The sequence below is a fragment of the Ambystoma mexicanum genome, chromosome 7p, assembly GCF_040938575.1.
Source record: "Ambystoma mexicanum isolate Mex_15411 chromosome 7p, UKY_AmexF1_1, whole genome shotgun sequence".
In the NCBI taxonomy this organism is placed as follows: Eukaryota; Metazoa; Chordata; class Amphibia; order Caudata; family Ambystomatidae; genus Ambystoma; species Ambystoma mexicanum.
The window spans coordinates 450,216,470-450,242,577 of record NC_090939.1 but is presented as its reverse complement, the minus strand read 5'-3'; the positions used below and the strand labels follow the sequence as shown (position 1 = coordinate 450,242,577).

Below are 26,108 nucleotides of genomic sequence, written 5' to 3'. Positions count from 1 at the left end.
CCCTACCCTAAAGGAAATACTAACAACATTAATCTATCCCTCACACTTATACATACATCAAACTCAAAGTAAACTTATGGCAATTCATTTTTAAAATAAATAACAGTTCAACATACATCTAATAACTGTGTATCCTTGTAACCTGGAACAGCTCCCCTAACCCAGATTTAAAGCAGGATTTTCAATCAGAAGTTCAAATAAGCAAATTCTGTTTTGTAGCCAAGTTCTGGTCATAAAGTTCTTCTTGCTACAAAAGTCTTTCATTTGGACAAAGGTTGTTTCATCTTTGACAGACCTACTCTGTTTCCATAAATCTGGTGGTAGATCTGCTTTTTTCTGTCGTACTATGTGCCCCCTGGCAAACATGCCGGAATTAAAAAATGACTGTATATCTGTGTAAAGCCCAGTGGGGTTTTTCCTAATATCGGGGATGGTTTGCTTGAGAGTATTTACTTCTATCCTAGAAAAGGGAACATAGGAAAATTGTCCAAGATGATGAGACTGTCATTATGTCGAGGTTGCGCTCATCTTGATGAGGTTCCCTTTCAAGGGGCACTAATATCGTGGGTACTTCTCTCATGGGCAATTGTGAGGTGGGATCCTCGAATCGTTTGTTTAACCGTAATGCTAAGTCGAGGGACAGTGAAGGTTGTTAAGTATCCTCAGCAAACGTGCGTTTATATAGCTGCATAACATCTCCTGCACAGCACAATTTTCTTTTAAGGCATTTGTTTTGTAATTATTCAGCCATAACTTGCAACACTTTTTTCTGAATGGACGGGGAATTTTGGGTGAAAGTGTCATGGATCTCTATAGGGGAGGTTGAGGCATCTGAAATCCATCTGTGAGCATCTCTAGTGATGTGTATTTCCTCAGTGGGGAGGGTACTCTTTTGGACATATATTGTATCTAATGCGGGGGCAAGATCTAGTTAGAAATACCCAATTCATTTCATTTTTTAGAGAGAATAAGTTTGACACATGCTGGCGTGCTTCTTCCAATGAAGTGAGGATGCAAACTGAATAATTCAGTCGCTGTAAGTGGCCGGGTATCGCAGTATAAGTGACTTTCTTCCATAGCTGGACAAGTATGTCCCCCATATCTCCCAATACATGTTTATGCTTGATTTCAGAAAAATCAGGCAAAGAGCAAGAAGCAGCCGCTTCATCCCCTTTTAACATATAGTCTTCAGCTTTTGATTCTAAATCTCCCTTTTCTCTCCTTGTCAGTGCACTACAAAGCCCTGGTCTCTGGGTGCTGAGGGAGTGTGAATATTGCGGAAGAGGAGCATTGGAAGTGGCAGGAGATGGCAGTGGTGAGGTTTTAGGTAATTCCAGTGTGGGAGGTGGTGCGGGCCAAGAATTGGGGCGTGTGGCGGGAGCTAGTGGCTTTGGCTGGACTGGCTGAGGCACTGAATGAGGTGCTCGCCTCTCACTCAGCAGTTTGTCCATTAACTCATTTGATGTGTGCAAGTCTTTTGACAGGCATATTTTGTGTACATCTAACTAGAAGTTCCTGTCCACTGTGCTATTAGCCTCATCCTGCTTCTGCTGGTCATGTGCTAAAGCCTTTTCTGCATGGGTAATATGTCTGCAAGCAAACCTTTCTCTACTTTTGAGGTACTCTGTGGCTTCTTTGCACACATTCCCTAACCGCATCAAAAGCAGTGGGCCTAGCCTTGTTTTGTAACAGCACTGATTCCAAATGCTGAATTAGAGTTCAAAAGAACCATTTTCCGGCCACTGAAGGTCTGCTACATGTCTGGTCAGTTAGTGCCAAATACTATTAAAAACTATCACTCCTAACCTAAATTTTATGTACATCTCATAGGCTGGGGAACCTGAGGTAGGCCAGGCTGACCATATACTGATATGATATGATTGTTTATTTATATATCGCCTATACACAATGTGTTTCAAAGCGCTTCAAGGCAAGGGAGGGAACAAGGGAAAAAACAACGACATTCTTACAGGCCATGAACAGTAAGGATGTGAAATTAACTATTGTACTCGGCCTGACGACATTTCAGATAGTGCAAGAGCTAAGACATAGATAAGGAAGGGAGGGGGAGAGTGGGAAGGAAATGGAAACAGACAGGTGACTACCGTACTAGGCCTGACGACATTTCTGGTAGAGCCGGAGGAAAAACAAAAGGTGAGACATAGGGGTGCAGAAAGTGAGGGGAGGAACAAAACAAGCGACTATCGTACTAGGCCTGACAACGTTTCAGATAGTGCTGGAGGGAGGCGGGGGGAACAGTAAGGGGATGGGGGAGCGACAGACGAGGTTGCTATAATACTAGGTCCAGGGACAATTCTGATAGAGTAAGTTCATAGAAGAAAGTAAGGGGAGGAGGGAAGGAGATAGGAAAAGGGAGAGAGGAGGGGAGGAGAGAACAGAGAGTAAGCAGTCAAAAAGAATGGAGAAGCAATAGGGGAGAGTGAATACAATTGCAGAAGTCAGTAGTAACACATAATGTTGCAAGCCAGGATACAAGATGAAGATGGGAACAGCATGATTCAGGGCCACCATGAGTTCAAGATGCAAAGGAAATCCAGCATGAGAGTTGAGAAAGGGTGACGTACTATGAATCAATGAAGTCCATAAAAGTAAAATCCAGCATTGGCCACAAGACGGTGATGGTGAAACCAGAATGTATTAGGACAGATGCTTGTGTGTGGGGAGGGGGGTGGGCACAAGGGAACAACATGGGGGGGGTAGCAGAGAAAGTGGGGATGGCCTGTGGGGACAGAGGGTGTAAACACATGTTGGTGCATGCTTACCTGCTGTCTTAGCAGGGGGTCGGACCCTGGATCCTCCTGGTCCAAACAGGTCCAAACAGAAATTTCCCTTTTCTTACTTACTAACGCGTGGGGTTGTTTTCTATTGCAGCAGAGTGCTGCCCAACATGTGTGCATCTTACTACAACCAGGCATTTCTTAACTTTAACGGTCTTACCTAGCAAAATATTCTGCAACATATTTTTTTTATGTATAAAATACGGTTTGAAACAAACTCGGCTGATTCAAAATCAAAAGCAATCCCCCATCAAGCGAACCCTGTGGCTGGGGGTCTTCAAAGAAAAAGTGTAAAGTTGCAGTTTACGGTTCGGGGCCCTAGCCGGGATGACCTCTGGTCGAAGAGACAGACATGGGATCACGAGTAGCAGCTGCGAGAAACTCTGTCTCAGATTAGCAGTGGGCCCCGGTACTCACTGGTCCCAGCGTCCGTTTACTCCGGCCTCTCAAAGCGATAGATCACCCTCGGAAGAGCCCCACGTCCCGGGTGCCAATTAGTGAAACCAAAATCTGGTACTGCAAACAAGGTAAGAGAAAGACCAACCCTCACAAGTCCAATATTAACACGTTTATTCGCTTCAAGCGGCCCCAGGTTCATCTAGGACTGCGCACAGCCATGGAGAAGTGAGCAATTTACATCACGGTTTGTTCGCCTTATATACACATTTGATTTGCTGATTTATGGCTTCCTGCAACGTATACATTTTCTGCGAAGACATACATTTCTCATCAGTATCGTACTTACACACAAGTTAACCTTTCCCAAAGTTCAAACTGTTCCCAGCAGAGAATGCGCTCTCTTCATTTGTTCCGCTTTCAGAAATGCTGAGGTCACCTGAAAGGTAGCCCAATTTACAGATTAAAGTTCATCCCCCTAGGAAATTAAGGCCAAGAGTCTTGTTTTGCATGGATAACAATTTAATCTGTTCAAAAATGAGAAAGGGGGGCAAAGGACTCCGCCCCCCCCGACCAGCATTCTGTCATTCTTCCGTGGCCCGCTCCTCCGAACTGATGCCAAGCAGGCGCCTTATATACTGTTCAACTTGGTTACAGGATACTGGCATAGCTCACCCAAAACTGTTTGCCTTCCTTAAAAGGGACGCTGCAGTCTTCTTTCATGCATGGCCAGGTTACAAACTACTTAGCATACTGCTGCCTCTGCAGGGATACATTGTAGCTCCTTTTTAGCATACTTTTCTATATTATAAGCATTTATATATAAACACACCTTCCCATAATACTCTCCAAACTTCACTCAATATAATCATATTTTATCTGGTCCAGTAATGTTCCTTAAAACCTTATTTCCATTGTACTCTGTATGTCGTGCATTGAGTCTTTTAGTCTGCATAGGCTTTTGATGGACAGGGAACAGCTGATGAGTTACTTCGTGTGCTCTGCCAGTCATTTTCTTCAATTGTACTGTCAGGTCTATACATAATACTGTAGCCACTCACACCCGCCCTGGTCTGTTCCAATCATGACAACTCTTTTGTCTGATACTACTAGTCCTTCTAAATCTAATGACAATATTGTCCCTGCCACTGGTTCCACATGTTAAAATCGCAGCAAAAATGGCTGTTTACACAACAAATTGCTGCAAAAAGGAAGTGGTTTTGCCACCGCCATCCATGTAACCCTCGCAACCCCCGCTCCTCTTAAATGGTATAGTGGGGTACACCTTTACCAGGTCAAACCAAAGCATTTTTGCCGCGATTTTTTGTAAAGGCGACATTTTTGCCACGATTTTATTACTGCATACCCTGCCACCATCTCGGGTGGCACCGTGGGTTAGAAAATAAAATCTGTAGGCACTTGCCAACATTTTGTCGCAGTTTGGAGGCACTGCTTTTACTAATACCTTAGAAAAATATATCTGGGACCACAGGTACCCCATGTACTACTGACTCACTTGCTATTGCATTGATTATTACCATTGCTCGAGCTGCACACATCCCTGGAGTGGAACACATTACCCCTTGGTCTATAAATGATATAGTTATATTTAGTTTACTGAGCAGATCCCTACCCAACAGGTTCACAGGGGAACTCTTTGAATATAACAAGGGGGCTCGTACTACCGGCCCTCCCACTTTATATCCAGCTCCTCAGTGTATGGAACTGTAGATATAGCCCCAGAGAGTCCCTGCATGTAAAGAGTTTTACCTGATAATGTAAAGTTCCCCCCATGATGCATGATTTAGTTGCACCTGAATCTACCATAAATATAAATTGCCTGTTTCCTATTTCCTCCTCCACCAATGGCTCCTCTTCAGGGTGTGCGGTTATCAATAGGATTGGACCTGCTAGTGCTCTCTGTGCGCTGTCCTAAGCAGAATATGTATATTTCCTGGGGAATTAAAAGGGCCGCCATTGCAACTCCTTGGAATGGGGCGCCTGTTCCCCCTGCCATCCTGTTAAACTGTGTTCCATCACACTGCTGTAATTGCTGCCCACGTTGCCCTTGCCTGTCAGTCCCATAAGGGAACTGATTTTTATCCCCTCGCCCAAATGGCTGTTGTCCCATTCCTTGAGGCCCTTGGAATCCCTGCCCTGGAGGTGATGGCCCATAATTAAATTCCATCCCAGGCCTGTTCCTGCATTCCTTTGCGAAATGCCCCCATTTCCTGCAATACCACCACTACCCTGAGGCCCTATCCTCCCAAAGCTTCCTGCTCTTGTTCCTCGAAATCCTCATTTTCCCCTTGGTGCTCCTTCATACTGCCACTGTGGATTGGGGTACTGCCCCTCCACCCCATTGTCCCTGTCCTCCTTCACCCCATAGTGCTGCAATTGTGGCATTCCCAATTTGTTGAGTGTCTCCTGTCCTCTTCCCCCTGAGCCGGTGCCGTCACTGGTGCTTGGACGACAACCTTATTTAGTTTCTTTTCCACTAGTTTTGCTTCGTCTGTTTGCTACTGCTGGGCTGTCTCCATGTCCCGCTTTTTGATTCTCTTACAATGGTGTACTATTATACTTTGTATCTCTGCCCACCCTTTGGCTTCAATTCCCACAATTTTATCTATTGCCTTCTGGACCCCTTTTGGTAGGCCCCTCTTTACAATAAAATAGAAAAATTGTACTGTCTCAACTCTCCACATTTCCTGTAACCTAAGAATAAACCTAACTGGGTCCTCATCACCCATTGTGCACTGCATTAAAGAATGTAAGTCATCTGGGTACATCCTTCGTAGGGCAGCCCATTCCCTTGCCCTTACCTCATCAAAGGCTGCTCCATCATGTTCACTATCTGTAAGACTTAGCCCAGAGTAACCATCCCTTGGCCATATGTCCCCAGCCTGGTCCCAAACTATGGCGACCAGTAGACTCTTAAAATCTCCTAGTGCTAAGGCTACCCCTGCTGTTTGTTTTTCAAATTCATAGATCCATTTACCAGTTCCGGCTGTAAGCTGGGGGGGAGCTTTAATCACATTCTTTTTGTCCATTTGAGGCCATGGCACATAATGCGTTATCCCTGCTACTTTCTGCATAAGAGGCATCTGCATATCTATTTTGTCTTCTACCCCTTTTTTCTTCTAATCATGTACTACCACCATTAAATCTAGTCTATTTCTTGGTTTGTCCCTCCTCACTGCCTCTTATGGCAGGGACGGTTTTTTCGCCACCTCCTCTCCTTGATCTCCTTCTTGCTATGCCTCTTCATTATTTCTACCACCTTGATCTCCCCCTCCATTACCCCTTGCTTGTTCTACATCTTGTCCCAGGGCCGCCCATACCCTCTGCCCATCATCTTTTTCAACGCAAACATTTCTTATTGCCCCAGGATTAAACCTAAACAAAATATTTCCTGGCTTCCAATCCCCTATTTCTGCACCGGTACCCTCATTTCTGGTGATAGTTCTTCAGGTTCTTGTAACCTGACTAACCTTTCCTGCAATGCTCTTAACTCGGTGTCTATGTCTACTTGTGGACCCTCTGGCTACACCAATGCTATGGGCATTAACACTTATGGATGGGCTATATGGAGGTGCAAAAGCTCTTGAGTCCCCTCGCCCCAGTTGCTAATCCTGATAATCCTGTTGACACTCTCTCTAGCACTGGAGGCTTATAGACTGGGTTTGTATACCCTACTACAGGTTTAGGCGTTACAGGGTATATCCCCTTACATTGGATCTCTTTTTCACCTTCCTGATCTTCTATATCCTTGAATAATTCCCAGAGATCTAAAATCTCATTTTTTTTCTTTTTTTGGGACTTGTTCCCTTTATATTTTGCTGCTAAAAAGATGGAAATTATTTCTAGCATGTTTCTGTTATTGGAGCCCTCCTCTGGCCAGGAGCAGGACACCCCCACTTCCTTTGTTTCTACTATCCATTGTTTATTTATTCTGTCACAATACAGTGGCAGAACCCAATGCATGTGTTTTATTGGAGTTTCTTCCTCCATAATGTTGCACACGTCCCTAATACTTCACTTAGACCCTATTGCATGCTTCAGCTTTTTACACAAAAATACAGATCAACCCACTTTTGCCCCACCTCCCTTATACTTTGTCCACTTTGATTTCACACTTTTTCCACTTTGATTTCACACATACACACACACCGCGACTCATCCACCTTCCTTCTGTTTTTACCACAAAAGACAGTAAGAGAAAATATCAAAAATAATGGACTAAAATCAAGGGCCAATCCTTATATAACAAGCCACTACTGTTTTTCCTCATCCTTTGTAATACCACCTTCCCAGCATTTTTTAATATGCTGAGGATCCCATTGCTTCTATCGTCGTAGAATAATAATGCGTGGTACTACCTTCTCAACCTATTATGGCTGAGGTTCCCTTACTTCCCAGTCCTTATAAACTGAGGTTCCCTTTTTCCATTATAAAAAGTTGAAAAACAAAAATATGTGACAATTTCAATACATAACCCACCTCCTATCCAATCTACTCCTTAACCCATCAACGAAAGTCCTATTACATAATACATCACCAAAAGTCCTATTACATCTATTCCATTGACCTTGTACATCATTCACATCACCATAGTATCGTTCACATCACCATATCATACATACATGTTCCCATGTTGTTATCACTTGCAAGAGTATACTCACGTGGGCGTTGTTCACTTGAGTTTTTCCTCCGTTACGAAGTACTGATGCTGGCCTGTCTTTCTGGAGCCACGCCCTGCTTCAGTGAGCAGCAAGGATTTCTTTTAAAATGTCTTCTACTAAAGTCGCTCAGGATACATGGGTTTTTTGATTCAGGGGACTGATCACTATAGATGGGCATGGCTGACTGGCCTAGGGCTTCGCAAAGTACGGGGGTAAAAAACTAAGATCACGTCGGGTCGTCACCACTGAAAGGTAGCCCAATTTACAGGGGTACCGCTTAGATAGAGTTACCTTTATTCACGCTCACACCAGATTAAAGTTCATCCCTCTAGGGAATTAAGGCCAAGAGTCTTGTGTTGCCAGCATAACAATTTAATTTGTACAAAAATGAGGATGGGGGAGGGGCAAAGGACTCTTCCCCCCTCCCACCCCACCCCCAACTAGCATAATATCCTTCTTCCGTGGCTGGCTCCTCCAGACTGATGCCAAGTAGGCACCTTATATACTGTTCAACTTGGTTACTGGATACTGGCATAGCTCATCCAGAACTACTTCTTCCTTAAAAGGGATGCTGCAGTCTTCCTTCTTGCATGGCCATGTTGCAAACTACTTAGCATACTGCTGCCTCTGCAGGAATACATTGTAGCACTTGTTTAGCATCATTTTCTATATTATAAATATTTATATATAAACACACCTTCCCGCCATACTCTCCACACTTCACTCAGTAAAATGATATTTTATCTGGTCCAGTAATTCTCCTTTATCTGGTCCAGTAATTCTCCTTAGAACCTTGTTTCCATAGTACTCTGTATGTCATGCATTGAGTCTTTTAGTCAGCATAGGCTTTTGATTTACATGGAACAGCTGCTGAGTTACTTCATGTGCTCTGCCAGTAGCTGGCCATGCCTGTTTGCGATTATTTTTGCATGAAAAAAGCTTTCTCAGTGCTATAGTGCTTAGAGAAGTCTTGCCTAATTGTAAAGCGTTCGAGGGGTGCAGGAAGGTGCTAGCCAAAGCGCTAGCTCCTCCCTAATACATCTTATTCACAAATGTGAATAAGGTGACCTGAGCATTTCTGTGGGGCTGGGCAATAGCACAAATATGTGCTGCCCAGCCCCCTTGTGTGCTTCCAACACTAATGTATGACAGGCTCCCATCAACCACATTGTTGCTGGGAGTGCATTTCACTCAGACGGACTGTTAAAAGGCCTGCCTCAGTGAAATGTAAAAGAAAATTGATTTCCATCCCCATTAAGGGGATGGAAATGCTAGTGTCACAGCTGCGTTTAAAGCCGCGGCTGTCGCATTACAAATATTAAGCATGATAGGGTCAGAAATGATCCTGCCCTGTTTTGCGCCTTCCCCTGCACCTGTTCGGGACTCGCGTAGGGGGAAGACACTTGCTTCTGGGTATTTTAAAGCCCATTCTGTTTGCGATTTCGGGGTGCGCTATAAAATGCCCAGAAACACCTATTTGCACAATTGAGAAAAGGGGGGAAAAAGAGCATCTGAATGAGCGCATCTTAGATATCTGAAATGCTCTCATTCAGTGACCCTTTGTGAATTTGGTGACCACCTTTTTGGCGCAAGTGAGAAAATGCACTTTTGCATCTCCTCACTTGCGCCAAAACACGTTTTGTGAATCTGGCCCAGTATCTCTTCGTGAAACCCAAGCCGGGCAATTTTTATAAAAGCAAAGAGCATTTTGGGAATATAAGCAATCCCACTATTTTAAATTTGAAACATGTCTGTAATAGTGATTCAGCAAGAAACTCTTTTTGAGCGAGTAATGTAAGTTGGACTCTTCATCAGGCACCATACTCACCAAACTAAAAAAGTCTGTACATTGCAATCCATGCAAATCTATTTGGACAGCTTCTGAACAGTATGTGAGGCTTTGTCTGTTTCTGCATTTGCTCTTGCGTGCCAAGTCTTGTAAAGCACAGGCTTGCTTGTGCGTGAGATGTGCATGAGAACAGATCTGGGAGTTTCTTGGGCTAGCCCCTGTGCCTCAAAGCTCCTGCAGCACTCCGGCAAGACAAATTTTGCAAGAGCTCTGCTCCGTCTTGTTCCGGGCCAATTCCTGCATGGCTCCTGCAAAGATAAAACTTAAACCACAGAATCGTATTTCTGTTAGTGCCCATTGATTCATTTTGCAATAGACAAAGTGAAGGCATAGATTTGAGATTTGTTTGGAAAGTTACTAGCAATGTTAACAAGTCTCAATCACTTTCAAAGGTATTGCAGACAGACATAACAATATAATACCTCCAGGGCTGTTTCTGTATTGAAAGATATTAAACAACCAATGTGCATTTTGGCCCTTTAAAAGGTGGCATAATCTGGGTGAAGTGATGGGGTACATTCATTCAGTTTGTATGGGTACTTTTTATGCATAGTGCAAGCCAGTTGAACAACCTTTGGCTAAAACGCTTACATAGGAACCTAAGAGGAGTAGTAAAATATGTGAGGACCCGTAACAGGGAGATAGTTGGTGCCTAGAGTCTATTCTAAAATTAAGTTCTCTCTCCTGTTCTCATTATTGCAGTCATTAGGCATTAGTCATGTTGTAGTATGCATGTCTGTTTGCTGATTAGCAAATGTGCCATATGTTTAATAACCAGGGGGAGTTGAAAATTAATGATTTTGCAAAGTTTGAAAAGTGTCAGCAACTAAGATTCAGCGATGTGTGCCCAGGTGTTGAGGTATACATTTAGGGTGTCTGCTGGATAACATTAAACAGTCAGAGGCATGGTTTTAAAGCAGATAACTGGGAATCGCCTCTTTAGGTTTTATCACTACACTTTAGAGTGATTAAACAATTCAACAGGGCCTTGAAGAGAGCAAGATACATTACTGTGGTGTAAGTCTAGCATAAAAAGTAGATTTGTGACTCCTGTACGTAGCATTAGTTAGCCCCTTTTTACCCCGCAGTATTGCTTCATTGTAAAAGTGAAGAATAAGTCAGTTAATTCAGTTTTTTTCAGTTTATGCCATTAACATTCATATGAATATACAGCATAATAAAACAAATACATTACATTCTTCCTTACAAAAAGTCATAAATAAACGTATGCATAAAATGCCTAAAGCTCTTTTGTATCTTTTAAAAGCAGCTTTAACTTAATTACATACATCCATTATATAATTGATGTATTTACAGTTCATTAGGAAAGACATCGCCTCCATTGTAGTACTCACATTACAGCAGATAAAATGTATCCTGATCCCATCTCTCCTAACATCCAACAGCATAGTACAAATCAACATAAAATGAGATAGATCTTTGTTGGCACCTGATCCACAAGCACATGTCCTGGTAATTTCAAGCCAACTCATAGAGCCCCTCCATGGTAAGACATAGCACGCAAGATAAGAGTACGAATGAATGAACGCAAATCTTGCATAAGGAATCCGTGTATTACCTCAGCAGTATCCAGACATTTTCAAGAGAAAGGACATAGCATCAAACAAATGAAGTTCCACGTTTTGGAAGTAGTCAGCACCCAAGACTTTAAAGGAGATATGATGAAAAGAAGAGCCCAACGTGAGGCATTCTGGATCAAAAGAATTGACGCATTGACACCAAACAGGATGAATGAAGAATGGGACCTACATTGTTTCTTATGATGATCATCCACCTTTCCATGTTTGGGTAAAAGAAGTAAACTGCGTTTCTGTACTTAACCATAAAACCTTTCCTTTCTCAGATAGAGATACAAGTACATATATAGATTCCACTTGTCATGTTTTTCAGCCAATTTTGTGTGTTTTCTAATTGTTACCTATGTGCATGGTCAACCAGTGTTTACGTCGAATAGGGTGCATTTAAGACTGACTGTTGTGCCCCTTATGTCAACATTGCACAACTGTTGATAGCAGTGATTTTCAGCCAATGAGGCCCACGTTTTTTCTAAATGTATCCAATGTGTATAGTCAATCAGTTCTCATCTTGTAAACAAGATGTATTTAAAATGTAATATTTAAAAATGACTGTTCCCATTATGTTAGATTATTGCACCAAAGTTAAAAGTAATGGGCAGCATCTAAGGAAGACCATTGCAGAGAAAGTGAATGAAGTGATTCACATTTTTCACACGTGACTAGACATTTGTAATTTTAATTTCCCGGGGTCAGCAATGTCACATTAGCCCTTTGCTTGTATTCCACATCACAGTACTAGTGATTGTAAACAGAAGTTCCATGACAAATGAATGAACTTTAATATTATTTACATATTATACATGTGCGCACGCGTCACACGGTAATCTCATCGTACCCCTTTATGCTCCATACTATTCTTCAATGTACGTTCCACTCCCATTTTTTACACATTTTAGAAGTCATCCTGACATGTGAACCTTATCACATGTTCAGCACTCCGATCACGTGACCTTCTTTCGTTTATTTTGAACCAGCAGTTTCCAATTCCCTAACTTTCAGGGATTTGCCACCAAGGAGATTCCAATCCCTCTCGCTAGGTAAGTGCGAGCAAGGTCCACACTGGATACTACATCTGCCCCACCACTCGGCAATCTGAATCACCATGCCCCTCGACCCCAAAAGGCTCCTGAATCCCATTTTCAACCTTGCACTGCGCACAGTGGCAACTTGTCAATACTGTTCCCAGCTTCCATACTTCACAGAACAGGTAGATCTCTTTATCTTTACCATACTAGTTGTATTTCTTTAAATACAGTTTGTATAACCCAGTGGCTGACCTTATTTCAATGTTTTCAGCTTTTATATAAACGCTGATCTAGGCGTCAGTGATAATACAAGTTTGGCCTACGCAGGTTTCAGTCTCTTTAATTCTCATTCTCTCCTCCACCATGTCACTAATTAAGACCAAGTATGCCCGCTTTACACTACCAACGCTTACCAGACCACTAAGGTATCCTTTTCAATCACGCACTTTCTAGCTCATATCTAAAGAATGAATGGTAGCAAAACACAGGATGCATGGCATGTGAAGTCTGTTAAAATGTCCGCTTGAGAGCAACTTAGTCACCGTAATAATAAATTGCGGCACATGCGCTGTTTCATCCATATGCTATTGTCACCAGTGTTTGAACACCTATAAAAGACTTATCTAATATGGCATATTAACAATGTTCCTTTGTAAATTCTTTCATTATATGTTTTTTACTTGTCTTTGTCTGTGGCCTAATTATGGTTTTTGTTTCTTTACTTTTTTTATTGATCATCATCATTAATTATTATGCTTTTTTCATTAATATGCTTTTTCCAACTTTACTCTTTTGGTTTGCACACTAATATGTTTTAGCTCTCATTTGTGTTTGGATTTACTTAAACTACAATGACCTACTCCACCTCCCATGCTGGTCCATATGCTACATGGTGTTATCTGTGATGTGTATAATTGCAATTTATGTGACCCTTTATTGGCACTTGATTGATTGGACAGGACTGCAAGACTTGTCCTTGGCCTGAAGCCGTGGGATTGTATCTCTCCAGCTCTGAAATCCCTTCATTGGCTCCCATTGGATGCAAGGATTAAATTCAAAACCCTTTGCATTGTCCACAAGGCTTTCTAGGGCCTGGGTCCAAAATACCTTCAACTATCCCTCCGTAAATACCTCCCCTCTCAAGCCCTTCGCTCCTCTACCTCTAACTCCCTCAGGGTCAGTCGGTTTTTTTCAAAGAAACGTGCTGGGGGTAGATCTCTGTCTTCGGCTGGGGCCTCCCTTTGGAATTGCCTCCCTGCAACCTTGAAACTTGAGGAGAACCATCTACTGTTCTGGAAGCTCCTCAAGACCTTCCTCTTCGCTTCTGCCTTTGCCCCGCTTCTCCCCTGCTGATCTGCCTTCTCCCTCGGCACTGTGCACTTGGCCACCCTCTGTCCTTTGGGCCCAGGTACCTGCTCACCCTGCCACCCTCCGGCACTGCCTCCGGGCCACCCCTTGCACTGGGGCCTGTATCCGTACCCATAGAGTTCCCCACCCACCCTTCTTCTGCACTTATCAGTTACACCCTATCTGACTAACCTAGCACCTTTGGCACTTACAGGCTACACTACCACTGTTATCACCTTATTTATTTATTTACCATTTATTTTGTTCTCTCATATGCTCTTCACTTCCCCCTTTTCCCTTCCCCCTTTCCCTTCCCCATGCACTTGCGCGTTCTCAATGTCACTGGGCCTAGTAAGACCATTGTTTTTTTTTTGTTTCTCCCGTTTCCCCCCTTTTGCCTGGCCGCGCTCTGAAACACCTGTGTACGAGCGCGATATAAATAAAATATATCATTGATTTGGTCTGTGTGACCCATGTTTCTACTGGTTGCATCAATAATATAGATCTTTGCCCTGATGAAGCACCTAAGAGTCCGAAATGCATTGGCCTAAAGTCATCTGTAAATGAATCCGACACAATAAAAATGATCATGCAACATTACTCGAATTGATTATTCTATATATCTGATAACATACACCCGGAAAATGCACAATGTTCTAACCACTTAGTGGACTTTAGGGTGTGCAGAGCTCATTGATGGCAATCTAGCCTTGGTCCTTTTTCCCTTGTTCTACTTCAGTGTCCGGTGCAGAGACACTAACTAGACGGTTTGCACCTTACTCAGATGATTAAGAAGAATCTGAATTACAAAAAAATCCTTTACCCGTTAAGCTGTGCCCACTCACCAATAATACAAAAGACATTCAGTCTTATCATTAAAATTACCCTCCCATGTTCAGGGGATCTCAGCTTAACTATGCCACTTTCTACAGGAGCCATCTGACGTACATCTGCAAATAATTTCAGTCAACTCAAATTGCATATCCACTTCAGTATATAAGCACGGGCTAACATTTTTGCTCTGTTTTACGGGCCCAACTTGTTTGTGCCACTTTGGCAGACCTGCTTAAGATCTAAACCCCTGTTCCTCAACAGAGCTTCACCGTTTTTTTTTTCCATAGCAACATTTTATTGGGTTTTACAGTTAAACACAACATCAGCAGCATTGCAGTAATTGATAATCGTGCCAATATGATAGTGCAGTTCAAGCTAGCGGGCAGAGGATGCGATGATTAGTGACCTGACCACGATTGTCCATGACCCTGCCTTTTCCGATATCCGAGCGGGCCCACGCGCTCAGGGTTGACCCAGCTTGAGTCTTTAGTCTAATAAAGCGGGCTGCCTTGGAGCCATCTGGTTAGTGGAGGCCTTCTAGTGAGAGTTGGAAACTTAGCTGCATAGTCCATGAATGGATTCCAGACATTTAGGGCTCTATTCAGAGAGCCTGCATGTATTGCCCTGACCTTTTCAGCGATGGCTATGTCCCAACACTTGGACCACCATATGGTCCGTCTTCGTTTTTCCACAACCGGGCCATTGCAATTTTTGCTGCTAGGAATAAGTGTGTGCATAGGCAAGGGATGTGCCCTGAGATCGGGAATGCCCTTCCTCCTGTTTCACCCAGAAGGATTATCCCGGGATCCCAGGGGATGGAGAGACCGGTGATTTCCTTGATGTGGTTTATTACCTCTTTCCAATATGCCTCTGCCTTCGGGCAGGTCCAGGCCATATTGAAAAGTGAGCCAGGGGCGGGGCAACCGCGCCAAAAGGTCGCGGGGGATGTCCAGGTTGGCCTTGTTTAGCTGAGCTGGGGTAACGTAATACCTATAGCAGAATTTGTAGCCCCCTTCCCTATTCGTGATGCACTGCAAGCTCTTATGCAGTCTAGTCCAGATTTTCTCCCATTCCTCGACCTCTATTTCCTGTCCCAAGTCCTTCTCCCATTCGAGCATGGATCTTTCTTTTTTGGTGGGATCTGACCTATCTAGGAGTTGGTAAAGAGCAGGGGTTCTTCCTCTTTTGGTTGGGGTTGTTAGGGAGAGTTCCAGCGCCGTTAACTCTCTGGAGCATTTTTCCTGGATTACCCTGTGGGACAGCCAATGTCGAATTTGGGCATAGTGTAATCTTTCCTGCTCACCCACCCCGAATTTTGTCTTGCATCTCTCAAACGGTATGGGCAGTCCCTCTTCTAGGAAGTCGCTCGTTTTCAGCAATCCTCCCTCCCTCCAGGGGTGGAAGCTGAGCGGGGGATTGCCTGGTGAGAAATCGGGGTTATTCCAGATGGGGGTCAGGCGACCCAGCGAACCTCGGACACCCCATTTCTGGGCTGCTGCCTTCCAACTGCGCACAATTGTGATTGTTGCGGAGAGGGGACCACTGTTTGCTTGTGGTTTTGTATTTGGAAAGTGTGGGAGTTCTGAAGGTGTGACCGGGCACCAGGCCTCCTCTAACTGGTTCCACTTCGGAATGTCTGACTCTTGGACCCAGGAGTATGCGTGCGACAGCTGCGCTGCTAGCGCGTATCTGGCAACATCTGGTACTCCCAGCCCGCCTTGCGCTTTCCCCCGCATCTTAATTCTTCCACCAATTCGGGGCTCCCCCCCCCCCCCCCCCCGCCCCCAGACAAATTCCTGAATTTTCTTTTGCAGTGCTGCCAGGACGGGACCCGGGATATGGATCGGTAATGCTGTACAATAGTACAGCCACCTGGGGATTATATTCATTTTTATGGCCCTGATCCGCCCAAACCAGGAGATTTCTTGGGTCGTCCACCTCTTTAAGTCGTTTTGAAATTCCTTAATCGACTGCGGGAAGTTGCTTGAGTACAAGCGTGACGGGTCTTTAGTGATGTGTACCCCAAGGTATTCAATTGCTCCTTTCGCCCATGGGATCGGCATTAGGGGTCTAAGGCTAGTTCTTTCCTGCTTAGGGAGATTGATTGCTAGGGCTGAGGATTTGTCCAAGTTTTCTCTGAACCCTAATAGAGCCCCAAACTCTTTGACCTCTTCCCATAAGGCCCCCAAACACGACGCCAGGTTTGACGCTGTTATTAACACTTCGTCCGTGTATAAAGCAATTTTGTATTCGTGGCCTCCCACGGTGATCCCCTTTATCCTCATATTCTGCCTGATTCTCGCTGAGAAAGGCTCCATGGATAGGGCGAAAATCAAGGGTTAGAGTGGGCATCCCTGCCTAGTGCCCCTGGATATGTGTATTGCCTCAGACCTGGTTCCGTTAACCTTCAATTGTGTAGTGGGAGTTTGATAATTGGCCATCACCCATGTGGTGAAGTTTGGGCCGAGGCTGAAGTGTTCTAGCATAGCTCGAATATACCCCCAATCTACCAAATAGAAGGCTTTGTGTGCATCCAAATTTGACCGCCACTCCCACGTCCAGCTTGCAGGCGCTTTCGATGATATTTATTGTCCTCCTAATGTTATCGTGGGTCCCCCTCCCCAGAATAAATCCTGTTTGATCGCGCGTGGTCTATCAGGTTTGGAAGAACCGCCCCCAGCCTGCTAGCTAGGACCTTAGCAAAAATGTTCCCGTCATTGTTCAGTAATTTAATCGGGCGGTAAGAGGTAGCCAACTCGGGGTCTTTCCCAGCTTTGTGTAGCAGGACTGTGAGCGACTCTGCCATTGACCTGGTGACCGACTTTGAAAACCGAAAGGAGTTGAATAGGGCCAACATCTGCGGTGCCAGTATGCTCGCGTATTTTTTATAAAAGTTTGCGGATAGGCCATCTGGGCCTGGTGCAGTGGTTTTGAGAGATTTAATGGCTTCTGTGATTTCATCGGTCGTGATGGGCGATTCTAGGGAATCTAACTGTTATGTTGTGAGGGGGTATTGATCGCAGATACTCTGGCAGGCTGTCTAACACTGTGGGTTTCCCCGACATTATGGCTTTATGATGCCTCACTAGTTCGCTAATTTTATCCGCCTCGGAGTAGTATAATTTCCCGTCAGCTCCCTCTAGTTTGAGGATATTGTTTCTGCTACGGATCTTTTTCAGTTTTTGCGCCAGCACTTTGTTAGCCTTATTCCCTTTGCTATAATAGAACTGCCTTGTGAAGGCTAATGACTTGGCAGTTCGGTCGGCTCAGTGCATTTCTAGTGCAATTTTGGCTCTTTCTGTTCTCCTAGAGCTGCGAGATTTCAACTCGGCCCCTAATTGGTTTACCTTTTCCTCCAGTTTGGCTGCCGCAATGTTTGAGATTCTTCTCTGTTCCGCCCCAGCACCGATTAGGGACCCTCTGACCACTGCTTTCATCGCATCCCAGATCATGTTCATGGGGAGTTCTCTGTTGTGTTCTCCTTAAAATAGTCGGTTATTGTTTCCGCCACTTCCGTTCTGATGCATTCGTCTAGCAGTAGGGAGTCGTTCAGCTCCCAATGTCTCTGAGAGGGTGCTTTTGGCCCGATATGGCGAGGTTTGCGGACACTGGGGCATGGTCAGATATCATGCATGTGTGGATTTCTGCCTTATTTAGACATGGATACAGCACCCCGGAGATTAGTAGGAGGTCTATTCTTGAAAATCCTTTATGCACACAGGAGTAATGGGTATAGTCTCTTGATGTTCCATTGAATAGCCTCCAGGCGTCGACAGATTCCATTTCCCTGAGCAGCTTTGCCAGGGATAGTGCTTGCACGAAGTCTGCATTTGTGGGTGGCAGAGTTTTGTCCATTTGGGGATTTGGCATAGTGTTCAAATCCCCGGCCCCATAATCAGGTGCCCTTCACGAAAGGACGAGATGATCGGAATTAGGTTAGAGATGAAGTTGGCTCGAGACGGGTTGCGGCCATAGATTGTGACAATTGTAATAGGGAGTTCCTCGAATAGGCCTTTAAGTAGGAGGAAGCGACCTCCCGGGTCTCTTCCTACTGTAATTTTGATAACGGGACCCTGTCACTCAACAATATTGCCACTCCCCTTTTTTTCTCTCGAGATGTGGCGAAATAAGCTTTTTTATATCTGCTGAATCTCACCCGGTGTTCGTCTTCCTGCAGCAAGTGAGTTTCTTGGAGAAGAACGATGTCTCTGGTTAATTGCCCCAGCCTATGTTCAATTGATCTGCGCTTCCTTGGAGTGTTCAGGCCTTGGAGAGGATTACTACCTCGCTTGTGTCAGCCATCCCCTCTCTCTTCTGCAGTGGCTGTGGTTAGCTCTGTGACCTCCGCTGAATCCTGCCTCTTTGAGAGCGGGACGAGGCCGCTGTATAGGCGTGGCTCAGGCAATGTTGTTGCTGTAACGTGTTGTGATGTTGGTCGAGAGGGCGGACCGCGAGCGTCCTGACTCTCCGTGCTTTGAACTAGTCCCTCAGTGTCCCTTTCTCCCCCCTCCTATTCCCCCTTCTTGAACTAGTAGGAGAAACATCATCCTACTGCCACTGGGAAAAACTGGTGGCACCAATGCACAAGAAGATGGCCAACTCGGCCGCCGAAACAAAATATGTTGGAGCTCGAATGTTGCTCCCGCACTGCTAATTTAGGCGTAGGCTTCTTTTGCTGAAGATCCAGCTTGCCATGAAGCTGTTGACTCATTGAGTGCAGATTGGTTCCCCCCTTCTTTGGCTCCCTGAATTGGGAAATTAGTCGCATGGGCCTCGTGGGCCTGGATTCTCTGTTGATGTTGTTGTTGATCATCCCGGATTGGAATCTTTCTTGGGCGAAACACAGAGCCTGCGCCGTCTGCTGGCTTTCGACCAGGTTCCTTCCGATTTCTTTCTGGGGAATGCCTGGCCTGATCCTTCAGATTCTGACTCCCCCTCTCCTCCTTTGACGCCCATGAATTTGTCAGCCTCTTTTGGCAAGTGGATTTGTTTCTGGGCCCCTTCCCATGTGAATCTAACCGAAGTCGGGAACCCCCAATGGTATAGGATCTTCCTTTCGCGCAGCCACTCCGTGAATGTTCGCATAGATTTTCGTTTTTGAAGAGTGGAGTTAGCTAGATCTTGATAGAGCGAGATTGTGGACCCTTGTAAGGTGATTTGGCACATTTGCCTCGTCTCCCGCATGATTTCCTCCTTGAGTTGGAAGAAATGTATTCTCACTAGGACCTCCGGGCAGAGAGCAGATGTCTGTCTAGAAGTTGTTCTGTGAACCCGATCCAGTTCCAGGGGTGACCTATCCGGGAGGGTGATTATGAACCTGAGCAAGTACGATACATAACTTTTTAGGTCTGCATCTGGGATGGAGGATGGAATCCCCCACAGGCGGATATTATTCCTTCGAGACCGATTCTCTGCATCCTCCTGCTTTGCTTCTAGGAGGTCGCATCTCACTTCTAGGGCTGCGATTCTGTCCCTGTCTTGCTCGTCTTAATCGTTGGTCACAGACCTCGGTTTCAAGTTCAGCGGTTCAGCGTTCCACATCCACCACTCTCTTATTCAGAGGGTTGATCTTTTTCGTAACCTCTTCTGTGCTTTTCTGAATTTCTTTAGTTAATGCTGACAGCAAATCTTGAAGATCGGCCTTCGTGACCATTTGGGACGGGCTGTGGGCTGCTGCAAGTGTGTTGTGTGTGGTGCTGTTGGCTGAATCCTCCGACGTATCCCCCTTTTTGGACTTTTCAGCAGATGAGCTGCTCATTAGGGCAGCGATGTCCGTTTGCTGGATGCCTTCCCGCTTTTCAGCATTTTGCTTCTGTTTCATAATTTCAGCTGCGCTCGCAGCAGGACGTTCCTGGCTCAGCTTCTGAGGTGTGGACCGCAGGGGTTAGCACCAGTCTTCCGCCCTCTGCACTCCAGCCCCCACTGCGGGGTTTCAGGAGGCTTAGCGAGGTCGTTCCTCAGGGTCTGAGGCGGGGGGTCGGGTGCAATCAGACCTTGGGCTGGGTGTGGCTCTGCCAAACCACCGCTGGCAGGAAGGAACGAGGACAAGGGGGAACCTGGGGATGCCTAGAGCAGCCCGAGGCAGGCTTAAAGGAGTCGAGGGGGGGCGAGGTTGTAGGTGCGCTGTCCTCTCGGTGGTCCCCTTGCTGGGTGGGGGGGATTGATGATACCTTTGATGGATGTGGGCTGGCGGTAATAAAGGCCACTTGCAAGGAGCGGAGATCCGGGGTCTCCGCCGAGGGCACCCAGTTAAGTGTCCCTGTTAGTGCCCAATGAGGAGGGGATCGGGGGTTGATGTCAACAGGAGGCCTGGATTTCGTGCAGATCTCGGTTGGGCCCCTCAAACTCCCATCTCCTCACCTTGCACAATTCAGGGATTCTTTTTGTTTAATGCTGCTCCTCTGGGTGGCCGCAGGGGGATCCGCTCACGAAGGCTGGGCGAACCGGAGCCGCAGATGGCCAGACTGGCTTGATCGCACCGTGGTTGGGGTATTTGTTAGCGGTTCCCCGCTGGAGTCTTCCGGAGGCGGACCGGGCCGCCTGATTGCTGTGCCTGATTAGCGTGTCACTGCCTAAGGCGTTGTCCCATCATTCTCCCAGCGGCGCTACTGGACCCTGCGGGTAGTTCAAGGCGTGCTGCTCCGATGCAGCACCGCGCCCCCCCCCCCGGGCCGCTGGGGGGTCGCGCCAGCCGATGGTAAGGCACTGGGAGATTCTGGACAGCTGTGAGTTGGTTCTGATCCAGCTCAGAGAGCCCCACGGAAGCCGGGCGTGGGCTCCTCACTCCTTAATAGCGGCGCCGCGAGGTGGAGCGGGCGGCTGCGGCTAATTCAGAGCCGGTGGAGGGCTGCACAGATTAAAGGTGAGTGGGAGGGGATGGAAGCCCCGGTCCGGCGGTCGCTGTCCCGCGATATGGCGCTATGTTCTGGGACGCTGTTCCGCTCCACCACCGGGCTCCCCCAGACCCCCAAAGAGCCTCATATGATCCGCTGTGGTGCCGGCTGCTAATTATGCAGTGCGCTGGGTCCATGGTCCGGCCGGGCTGCAGCACCAGGACCACCTCCTGCTTCCGATTGTCTGTGTGATCTTTGCGGGATCATGCGTCAAGGTGCTGGGTAGCCTATGGCAGTGCGGGCGAGCGAGCTGGTTTTGTCTGGCGGCTCCGGCTGCTTTAGCTCGCCTGCACCTCCGCCTCATGGCTGCTCTTCATGGTCTGTAGTCGCGGTCGCCATCTTGTCGCTGCGTGGGTCCCGACTGGGAAATCGGGCCGAATCATGATAATTCGGCTGCGGAGCAGGGTCCAACTCGAGCGACTGCTGCAGTGGACATTCCCCCACGCTATATGTCGTTTGCAGCCATAAACAGGGACTGGATCCAGCAATATTGGCTTTTGCTATTGTCACCCCGAGTGGGACGGGTATGCCCAGACGTGGGTCCCGTGCCTGCTGGGCCTAGTGACCCAAGCTTCTCCTCACTGATGACGCCCAACAAGACTGAAACATGTCTGGGGATGCTTGTGGTCTCGTCCAGAAGGGATGTGACTTAGCAGTTCGGGCTGGACTACCCCTTTTGGGGTGGGACCAAGTCTGATTTGCATATGGTCTTTCCCCTTCTGTAATGGCTTGGCAGACGAAGAACGATGGTCTGGAGGGTTGCCCAGAGCAATGCCAGAGGTTAAGATTTATTCTAAACCTTTCAGCCATCACTTCTTTTGTTTTGCTATTGCCACCCAACGTGCTTAGCAACAAGCTAAGCACCTTCCTGAGGAATCAATTTTGAATGCGGTCCAATATAAGACAATTAGCATGGCCCCTTATTTCACTACCATAAAGCACTGAGGAGTATACTTTGCATTTAGCACCTTACCACATTTATCGAATGAACTGCCATCAAACTTATAATAGAATCTAGTCAACATGAATCAATGACTTCAATTGACACTTTTTTGATTTGATGGGCACTTCATGTTTTATTGTGTCCTTCCTCAAAGGTTACCATTTTGGACTTTTGGAGATTTAGATCCAGGCCAAGAATAAAGATAGACTGAAGGCACACTATTGTCAGGCTACATGAACGGTACATGGTTTGAATGCTACATCTTATGAGGACAGGTCCAATATTTTTGACATGTGTGTACTGGAAGAAAAAAGCAGGGAGGGGCATATTCCTACAGTTATATATACACAGAACATGATGAACCACATGTGTGTGTGACCGAGTGTCCCATATCTCAATTACAGTGATTGCAAGATAAATGGGACACTAATGTTTTGGAGTTTTAAATTTCCCACAAATGTGAGGCGAAGCCACTAAAAAGCATTGTGTCCATTCAATAGTACTTTAATGCAGCTTTAAGGACAAGGTGTTCTATCAAATGTAAACGTAGGAGTCCCCTCAAAAGAAGTCATTTTGTAAAAACGTGTCAACAGTTCCATGTTATTTCAACAAATTAAATGACTGTTACAATTTACTTTGTGGGTGAAATTTTACTTCAACTGTTTTTTTGGGGGGGTCCCACCCAATTCCACCCGTTTCCTACTCCCGTGTTACTACTACCCCTGCCCTGAACCCCTCCCCACCCATTTTTATCCCTTTCCCCACAAATACATATAAAAATTCAAAGTAATAACCACAAAGTAAATTACAGCAAACTAGTTGACTTTGTGGAAACGACGAGATACCCTGCTAAAATGTCTTTGTTTCCTTTTAGCTGGTGCTAATGTAAACAATTGTCTGCTTTTTATTAAGGGTGCCAGTTGAGCAAAAGATATGCTGTGGGGTGAAAATGCAGCGTGAGGACGAGGGGAGGCGTACCTCAGGATCAGTATTAGAATAATAGCCATTGGATAAACTTTAGGCAGGATATATGGAGAACCATTTACCTTTGTAAATGGTTCTCCATATATCCTGCCTAAAGTTTATGTACAGACTTGTTTAAGCAACAATACTCAGAATGTAATAGTAAAGCTTTAATAACAATGCGACTCTGTGATGTCATGAGTAGTCCAGAAAATGGATTGGTTGAGTGTATCTGGTGGCTCCGACCTGCTTTCAAAATCAATTTGCCTACCGAATTCTATTGACAATTGTTTCTAATTTCTTTTGTATTTTATAGACCGGGAGATGTCCGAAGAACCTGGAACCAGTTCACAAGTGGAAAATACTTGTGGTGCAACTGACATCAGCATGGCCACTGAAGGCTGTCCTCCTACAGACAAAAGCACAAAGAAAGAGACTAAAAGTTTGCAAAGTACAGACAGGACAAATAATTTAAATAATCCAGTCAACGAAAATCGGCAAGTGTCCGAACCAGTTGGACAAACAACTCGAGCACCATTGTCCTCCCGGAGCTCCACATACCAAGAGACGGATGACAGTGATGATGATCCAGTACTGGTACCAGCATCAAGGTTCCGGTCAGCACAAGGACAGAGGTTTGTTATATGAAATGAGAATTACATTCAATATATGCAAGTGCCTATTTCTTTATTGTAAAACTACTTTCACTAAGATTTGTAAATAAGATAAATCTTTCTTACATGAATACAAACATCACAGCACTACACTACAAATACCAAAAAGCTGAATACCCGTAAATCTTAAAAGTAAAGTTTACAAACCGAACAAACATTGCCAAGTTTAACAATTTAACTGTGCTCAGATGATTTGTTTTCTTTCTCATTCCGTGTTGATACATTTGTTAAACCTTATTCCCTGTTGCTTCACTGGCTTCCCCAGCTTTCTCAATTGGACATTTTATTTATTTCCTTTTTTTAAACGTTGTTTAATTTTGTTGGTTCATCAGTGGACTGACGGTACATGCATTTTTCATACATTAATTCGTTACTAGAGTGCATTTGAATAATTCCTTCCTTGTAGCCCAATGAGACATTTTGAAAATGTCTGAGAGCACACCGACCATCGATATGCAAAGTCAAACGCTGTTGTCCACTGCACATCAAACAATACCAGTTAAACATTCACCATAAGTGCTTTTGCTTTTGCGTTCTCATTTTAAGAGCACATTCATTTGGATGGATTATACGTATTCATGGATGTAATTCCATCCTCCTTTTAAATTGTAAATTATTTACTTTAGTTGCCTTACTTTACCAGAGTTGACAGTTTCTACCTAAATCTCACCAATTTTAATTTAGGACCTGTTGGGAACATCTTTTTTTTATGTTTGGCTGAGTACTTTATAAAGGCGGTAGCCCTGCTGATGCAAGTGGTTATTGTAGGAGTTCATTGTCTAGTTCAATTTGCTTGTTCAGATCTGGTCTACCCAAAATAAAATAATCTATTTTAACCAATTGAAGAATTTTCTCATTGAGCTGGCAGTGAACACCATTTACCAAATTTGGTCTAGGTGTGTCAGAGGTGCTTATCTGTCGCACTTGGAATGGGTTCTAATATGCGTGTGGTACACTTGTGATAAGGTGGAATTTGAACAGAACATACAACGCTTTTTGATGTAATAACCAATGAGGGGGGAAAATGCACTTATTAAACTTCAAACGTATGGAGTCCCAAACTTTTTTGAAGAGCTATGTTAACCTATATTCCCATGGTAAATGTGCTGGCGCTGGTGGCACACTGTTTACATTTTTGATTTGACTCCATTACCCAAATTCTTTGGATCAATGAGCACACAGCCAGGAGTTCATGTGGTCGATTAGGTTTTCCCTAATGGAGTGGTTCGCTTGTGTAGTAGGATCTTGCTAAGATTAACGGTCAATAGTGTTGAGGGTCTGACGTGTGTGTGTGTGTGTGTGTGTGTGTGTGTATATATTACATGGCCTGCGGTAGCGGCCATGTAGCTAAACCCATAAGAAGAGCACTTTTTGGGTGGCTTATAACTTTGCTCCCCTGGAAGAATCCTCAACAAACCTTGCACACAGGGTATATGGCTCACTCTGAATTATTTTGCAAAGTTTGGTGACGTTTGGTCAAGGAGGGGCAAAGTTATAGGAGGGTCCCAACATTTCTTTTTTTCCCATAGACATAATGGGAAAAAATGTCTGTCATGCCTACAGCCCAAACCGCTGGATGGATTTTCAGCAAATCTGCGGCATGAGCGGCGACTTGGTCACGAAAGCGTGCTTTTGTTAATTTGGTGTAAATCCGTCCAGTAGTTTTTTTTAAACGACCAAAATGGAAGGCAAAAAAATGTGTGATATGTGTCCGCTCCATGGACTGGCCTCTGATTGGTCAGAAAAATGTGCAAACTTTTGAGTGGTCCACGGACATTGGGACACGAACGCTGATTGGGTGGTGAGAAAACGTGAAATGCGTCGGTTTTCCTGAAACGCCTGCCATCTTGGATTCGCAGACTTTTTTGGGGGTCCGCGAACAGCGCAATGAAAACATTAGAAATAAAAGCAGCATTGCACTTGTCAAACTCAACAAACAATCTCTGGGGATGTGGGGGAAATGATGATTGGATTGGATATGGCCATAAGGAGCCAAAAAACGGGTTGTTTCACCCCCACCCCCGAAAGTCCGCAAAAACTCCAGATGTCCTGGGGGAGTCCTGTGGTGTTCACGGACACTTCAGATGTCCTTGGAGATCTGTATCT

The 26,108-nt window shown here is 45.2% G+C and overlaps 1 protein-coding gene across 6 annotated transcripts in view; it reads left to right on the top strand.

Annotated features, from left to right (window-relative positions):
• Nucleotides 1-26,108, top strand: part of DCAF6 (DDB1 and CUL4 associated factor 6) — a 2,172,363-nt gene that overhangs the window by 1,767,459 nt on the left and 378,796 nt on the right. For all 6 annotated transcript variants that reach the window (XM_069636466.1, XM_069636467.1, XM_069636464.1 and 3 more), the window contains one exon: nucleotides 23,645-23,963. In XM_069636466.1, coding sequence (XP_069492567.1) covers nucleotides 23,645-23,963 — 319 coding nt within the window. The remainder of the gene's footprint in view (nucleotides 1-23,644; nucleotides 23,964-26,108) is intronic.